Source organism: Notolepis coatsorum, assembly GCF_963971535.1.
Source record: "Notolepis coatsorum genome assembly, chromosome: 1".
Classification (NCBI taxonomy): Eukaryota; Metazoa; Chordata; class Actinopteri; order Aulopiformes; family Paralepididae; genus Notolepis; species Notolepis coatsorum.
The window spans coordinates 312,649,522-312,657,021 of NC_140165.1; the positions used below are offsets into that span (position 1 = coordinate 312,649,522).

The 7,500-nt window shown below is 44.7% G+C and overlaps 1 protein-coding gene across 1 annotated transcript in view; it reads right to left on the bottom strand.

Moving 5' to 3' along the window:
• Positions 1 to 2,159: 2,159 nt before the first annotated feature.
• The window catches only part of LOC311226167 (guanylate cyclase soluble subunit beta-2-like), a gene marked incomplete at both ends in the record, with an annotated part of 48,155 nt that continues 42,814 nt past the window's right edge, over positions 2,160 to 7,500 (bottom strand). The window contains 4 exons of the mRNA XM_084311539.1: positions 2,160 to 2,318; positions 3,327 to 3,473; positions 5,009 to 5,157; positions 5,566 to 5,886. Coding sequence (XP_084167665.1) covers positions 2,160 to 2,318; positions 3,327 to 3,473; positions 5,009 to 5,157; positions 5,566 to 5,886 — 776 coding nt within the window. The remainder of the gene's footprint in view (positions 2,319 to 3,326; positions 3,474 to 5,008; positions 5,158 to 5,565; positions 5,887 to 7,500) is intronic.

Sequence of the window (7,500 nt, forward strand, 5' to 3'; positions counted from 1 at the left end):
GAGGGGGGGGGGGGAGGGGGAGGTAAGGACGCCTATCTAAAGAGTAGGGGGTTCCCCAGATGTTCCTGGCCAAATTCCCAATCAGGTGACATCAAGGCCACCTAATCATCCCTTCCCCTTAATTGACTGATATCAATCCCTGTCTCCTGAGCCGTTCAGCCCTTGTGTATAGTGTGATGTGTGCCTGGTGCCAGTGTATGGTATGGCAGCCATTGAGCCTGCGTAGCCCACGGTTGGGTGCTGCCAGTGGTGGTGAAGGAGGCAATGTCCATCCTACATTGTAAAGCGCTTTGAGTGTCTAGAAAAGCGCTATATAAATGCAATTAATTATTATTAATTATGGGGGAGGGGAGGTACAGGTACGGGCAGGGTAATAGTAGAGGACATAAATATAGGCAATAAAACTATAGTACAGTAGAGAAGTTCAAACAAGTAGGCAGTGTAATCAAAGGTTCAGAAAAAATTAATAACGCACATCCTCCGTTTCTTGGTGCTGAGCCAAACTGTAAAAACAGTAGTACATGAAACAAAGCGGGGCTCGCAACTCACTTTTAATGCTCCCAGGTGTTCTAATTGTGACAAATTCACTTGAAAATTCACTTGAAAAAAGACCGGAAGAGTCGAAACGTTGTATCTGCTATTATTTGTCACAATTAACACATTGGGCGCCGGGGGTTGTGCCCGTCATTGTACCCAGTCTGCCACCGTTGAAAGCCTATGGAGATGTTTACCTTCTTTGCAGGGCTATAACTTTTAAAATTGTATTGCTATATTGACATGACTATTGCCCATTCAACATCGATTATCTATCGTTCAGGATGTGGGAACGTTATATTTTTTCATTCATACATTGTTGTGTTAATACTGTCTAGAATATAAGTATGTTTTTAAGGTTTTCTGCTGTAATTCCAAAAACGAGAGTTATAGGCCCTGACGCATATGATAGATTATCGATTGGCGTTTCTTTCCTATACACGCTATATTAAAAAATTCAAATGTATATGATCGGTATACATTATGCTTCATTGTGCGTGAAGGAAAGGGGGGGGGGGTCGTTTATAATTCCTTGATCGTCAGTAACGGCTTTATTTAGTATGGGTTGATATATTGATCAGATGGTTTGCAGTGAAATGAATAAACAATCGGGCTGAAAATAACGGTACTGTCCTCTTACCGTTCGCCGATGAGACTGGAGGAAAAAGATCCCAATTATTTGATGCCGATCTCCTAGATCCATTTCCGGTTTGTATGGCGCAATAAACGCCGAAAGGCTGTCAGGGCTGTCAAAATGTATGCTTTAACTTGAGATAAATTTAAATTATTTAAAGCATTAAAATAAATTAATCTAGATTAGTCTATGGAGTGAAAAATCTTCAATTTTAGCGCCGCGGATATAAGAAAGAGGTCTAGCTGAATCAATGTTGATGGTTTTGTTGAACATTTGTATTTCACAGGAGAGAAACTGTATTCAAAGAAAGCTATTAAAATAGTATTTGAATCTAAATATACTTTCTTTGTGTTGATTTTACATTAATTCCATGATTTTACTCAAGTAAGTATCTGTTACAAGCCAATTTGGTCTTAAGTAGAAAAATGCTATTTTTTATCTAGACTAATCTAGATTAATTACAGACATTTGTGAGATTAATTAGTACACTTTTTTTAATCTATTGACAGCACTAACTATATACAATTTTAATAACAAAATGGCTATGTACAGTTCAAATTTTTTTGTGTGTGATGTACAATGCGCAATGTGCAAATTGGGGGGGGGGAAGTGTGTGTGTGTGTGTGTGTGTGTGTGTGTGTGTGTGTGTGTGTGTGTGTGTGTGTGTGTGTGTGTGTGTGTGTGTGTGTGTGTGTGTGTGTGAGTGTGTGTGTGTGTGTGTGTGTGTGTGTGTATGTCTGAGTGTGTGTGTGTGTGTGTGTGTGTCTGCGTGTGTGTCTGTGTCTGTGTCTGTGTGTGTGTGTGTGTGTGTGTGTGTGTGTGTGTATGTGTGTGTGTGTGTGTGTGTGTGTGTGTGTGTGTGTGTGTGTGTGTGTGTGTGTGTGTGTGTGTGTGTGTGTGTGTGCGTGTGTGTGTGTGTGTGTGTGTGTGTGTGTGTGTGTGTGTGTGTGTGTGTGTGTGTGTGTGTGTGTGTGTGTGTGTGTGTGTGCTCCTACTGGTAGACCCCCGGGCTCAGGTGGATCTTGCTGGGCAGGCCGTGGCTCTCCATGCGGGAGGCCGTGTTGACCGTGTCTCCGAACAGACAGTACCTGGGCATCTTCTGCCCGACCACACCCGCCAGCACCGGCCCACTGTGGAGGCCCACGCGGATCTGCAGGACCGGGAGGGACGGGACAGAACAGGGTTGACCATAACTCACACGGAAGCCGACCGGAGCGTGACATACTGTATAGGAGCAAAATGGCCGCCATGTGAATATTATGGTCAATAGAATAGAATTACATCAGATCAGAATAGAATCGTTTTTTATTTTATAATAATATAATACGCCCTAATGATAACTCAATGAAGAAACCCATTGGCCGTCACAACCCAGCGTGTAGATAGATAGAATAGAATAGAATAGAATAGAATAGAATAGAATAGAATAGAATAGAAATTTGACACTGCAAATCGCTCAACATTTAAACATCTAGACAGGACAGGTCACGAATTAGAATAATAACACAAATCAAATCAAGTTGCCTAGGATAAGAGTCAAATAGAATAAAAATGGAATAAAATATACAGTAAATAAATACAGTAAAAATATACTGAGCATGGGGGAAGGGGGGGGGGGTACAGGTAGTAAAAACAACACAAGCAGTGTAAACAAATTGGTCAATATAATTAACTATCTAACTAACTGAAATATATATTCACAGTATTCACAGTGTCACATGGTTCAGTCTGGTTTAGTTCAGTCTGGTTTGGTTCAGTCTGGTTTAGTTCAGTCTGGTTTAGTTCAGTCTGGTTTAGTTAAGTCTGGTTTGGTTCAGTCTGGTTTAGTTCAGTCTGGTTTAGTTCAGTTTGGTTTAGTTCAGTCTGGTTTAGTTCAGTCTGGTTTGGTTCAGTCTGGTTTGGTTCAGTCTGGTTTGGTTCAGTCTGGTTTGGTTCAGTCTGGTTTAGTTCAGTCTGGTTTGGTTCAGTCTGGTTTGGTTCAGTCTGGTTTAGTTCAGTCTGGTTTAGTTCAGTCTGGTTTGGTTCAGTCTGGTTTAGTTCAGTCTGGTTTAGTTCAGTCTGGTTTAGTTCAGTCTGGTTTGGTTCAGTCTGGTTTGGTTCACAGTCTGGTTTGGTTCAGTCTGGTTTGGTTCAGTCTGGTTTGGTGTGTCCGTCGGACCTGGATGGGGCCTCCGGTGACAGGGTTGATGACCTCCCTGGCAGCCAGGATCATGCCCAGGGCAAAGTTGGCCACCCTCTCAGCATGGCTGGGCACAGGGATGGGAACCCCACCCACCACCATGTAGGCGTCCCCAATGGTCTCGACCTGGGGGACAAAACAAACACACCTCAAGGCTCACTGTCACAGTCACTTCAGCTCGAACAAATGGATAGATTAGATGAGATGAGATGAGACGGGATTCAAAATGTATTGTCATCATGCAGCACAAGTACAGTACAACAAAAAGAGGTTTGGCATCCAACCAGAGTGCAAATGTAACAGTAGAGTGCAACAGCAATATACAATGTACAGGTGATTATTAAACTGGGTACAACATATACAAATGAGTACTACTGAGTAATAGTGCTAATAGTGCTCCTCAACCGTAGTAGTGTGCACATACATTGAATAAATAATATACATTATATACATAAAATACATTATAAACATACAAATACAATACATTGCAATACAACAAATATACTTAAGATAATCCTATACTATACAATATTACTTTAACAAGACATTTTGTAGCCTGTTGTCCCGGTGGAAGTAGCTGTTCAAAGTGTGTCCGTATTGCCATTCATAATTCAGCGGGGCACCTTGTGCATACTGTTCTGAATGTGTCTGAGCTGGCAGACGGTCTTATACCACCCTCTAACGCCTTCGGCCGCTATTGCACTCCATTCGAAACTATGTAGTTTATTTTCTCTACCGAGCTGCGTCGTGGGGGCGGGTCCTAAACACTGCGCTTGTAGGGATGGCTTGGACAACTGACCCCGCCCGCCTGTTCATGTGCAATGCCCAATAACGTCGGAGACAGGATCGCTGTGGATAACTGGAATGGCGTTCAGATAATTGGATTCTTTTTTTTGCATTACATCAGAGACCAGGTAAGGACTCTATATATCCAATCTTGCGTTGATCTGGTACTTTTTATGTGTGTGCTGTGTGTGGCTGTTTACCGTTGGGTGCAGGAGGGGGGGGGGAGTGCCGCGCTCCAGGGCCCATTTCATGTATGCACGAGGAGACATAATAATGATAATCTAGCGTTGATTTCAGGAAGATTCGATAATCAGGCGAAAAATTACAACGTGATAAGTGGATTCCACTAAAACGCAATTTTCGTGTCTTTTTCCTGGAATTACTCAGAAGCACCCAAACTATATTCATATTCAAAACGGTATAAAATGGAAATGTACGGATGAAAAAATTATCTGTTTCTTGCACGTTGACTGGAAGAAACTCACTGACAATCCACAGTGTTATTAGACCCATAGCTATAATATAAAATATAGGTTTAGCTCTACAAGTAAGGTGAGCGTTTACATGGGGTTAATGGACGGCAAGGCCAGATGCACTTCCCGGAAGGGGCGTGGCACCCAATGTGTTAAAGAAAGTTGATTTAATAAAAATAAAAAAGACTAATTTAATCAGATTAATCACTTTATTCAAATTGAGGATTTAGTTTGAGGATATTTATATATATAAAAAAAATATATATATACTTTATTTAGAAATTTTATTTTTGGGAATTATATATTTTTTTTAATTAAAAACGAAGGTTTGAACGCCCGTTCAAAAAACCCTGACAAAGTTCGAACCCCAAAAACAGGCTTCAGGGACAGCAGCCCTAGTACCTTGTAGACGTTGTGGACGGTGGTGAGGCGGTCGAAGCGCAGGTACATGGCATTCAGCATCACCACGATGTGGATGGGTTCACACTGACAGCAGATGTTGGTGAAGGTCACCACGTCACTGAAGAGGATGGTGCACTCCTTAAACTCTCCTGTAGGGGGCACACACACACAATTTGTACTAATAATTGCAAATGTGTAAGAATAAATAGATAAAATACTTGTGTGTGTGTGTGTGTGTATATGTGTGTGTATGTGTGTGTATATGTATATGTATGTGTATACTTATGTATGTATGTGTGTACAGTATATGTATATGTATGTATGTATGTATGTATGTATGTATGTATGTATGTATGTATGTATGTATGTATGTATGTATATGTGTATATGTGTATGTGTGTATGTGTGTATATGTATGTGTATATGTGTGTGTGTGTGTATATGTGTGTGTATATGTATGTGTGTATGTGTGTATGTATGTGTGTATATGATGTGTATATGTGTATGTGTGTATATGTATGTGTGTATATGTGTGTGTGTCTCTGTGCCCCTCTCACCGGCCTCCACGGTCTTGCCCTCCTTCAGCTGGTTGGCCACGTGTCGGGGCAGCATGGCGTACAGCAGGGCCTCCGTCTTCCCCTTCTCCTCCTCCAGGTGCACCGACAGCAGCCGCAGCTCCTCCTTCTTCCTCTCCAGCTGGCCGGACAGCTCCATCTCCGCCAGCCGCTGCTGGTTCAGCAGGATCAGGTCCCGCGTGGCGTCGTGCGGCGCGATGTCCGACAGGTGCATCCGCCTCTCCTCCAGCTCCCGCAGGCTGCGCAGCAGGGGGGACGCCTGGAAGAGCATGCAGCCCAGGGAGGACATCCAGATCATCTGACCTGCAGGGGGGGGGGCAGGGGGGGGGGGGGACAGGGGGGGACTGAGAACAGAGAGGAGAGGACATCCAGACCATCTGTCCTGCAGGAGGGGACAGGGGGGGCTGAGAACAGAGAGGAGAGGACATCCAGATCACCTGACCTGCAGGGGGGACAGGGGGGGACTGAGAACAGAGAGGAGAGGACATCCAGATCATCTGACCTGCAGGGGGGGGGACAGGGGGGGGGGGGGACATGGGGGGGCTGAGAACAGAGAGGAGAGGACATCCAGATCATCTGACCTGCAGGGGGGGGGACAGGGGGGGGGGGGACAGGGGGGGACTGAGAACAGAGAGGAGAGGACATCCAGATCATCTGTCCTGCAGGGGGGGGACAGGGGGGACTGAGAACAGAGAGGAGAGGACATCCAGATCATCTGTCCTGCAGGGGGGGACAGGGGGGACTGAGAACAAAGAGGAGAGGACATCCAGATCATCTGTCCTGCAGGGGGGGACAGGGGGGGACTGAGAACAGAGAGGAGAGGACATCCACCTGGCAGGGAGTGTAACTGCAAGGTTGTTTTGGCTTTTATTCCATTGTAATACCGTATCCTACTCAATGTCACCGAGCGGCACTGCAGATTTACCCTACTCTTGGAATTCATTACCGGCCAGATCCTCATAGGGGCGCTGTCTCGATAATGCAGTGTTATTAAAGCAGTGTTAAAGTTATGCGCGTAGCCGATGGCCTGGAAGCGTGTATATTTTCCCTAACGGAGTTGCACTTCCGCGTTCGGTTTGCGCGATCTGAGGGAAGGAGGCCGTTCACGCTAGTGTAGAGGAGCTAGTCGCTCAAATATATATCGTTTTATATATAATTGTACCAACACAGATATTAGGCAGTACACACATTGTCCTGCAATACATGTACAGTGAATGCACAGCTACATACGCCATTTCGCCCTATATTTCTATCGCTGCTGCGGTCTACAGAGAAATGCAATTCATGCCATGAAACTGCCTAAAATATATTATATACAATATATATAATTGTATCAACACAGATGCACTGCATGGCACACATTGTCCTGCAATAAATGTACAGTTGATGCAGCTAATCACTCGTGTTTGACCTACATGAAAATACCTGAATTGAAAAAGACAAATAGATGTTTATATATATTTTTATTTTTCGTGCACGTTGTGCAAATGGAGAGGCTGTGCTCTTTGCACACAACCCGTTTCGGGAAACCCAGCCAGGCGTCGGAGCGGCGGTGTCAGCCTCCCCGCTGGCATCGCTGTCTTCCTCCTCCTCCTCCACTAGCGTGAACGGCCTCCTTCCCTCAGAGCGAGCCCACTTGTATCACCGGCAGCTGGACAGCAACATCGGAGCACTGTGATTGGTCCCGCCCCTATCTGCTCCTGGCCAATCAGATCGCGCAAACCGAACGCAGAAGTGTTATCTCAGCACCCCCAACTCTGACTGACTTCCCGCGCCCCTGCTCTGCCGTGGTGAGTGAATGTGTGAGTGTGTGTGAATGTGTGAGAGTGTGTGAATGTGTGAGTGTGTGTGAATGTGTGAGAGTGAGTGAATGTGTGAGTGAATGTGAGAGTGAATGTGTGTGAGAGTGAATGTGTG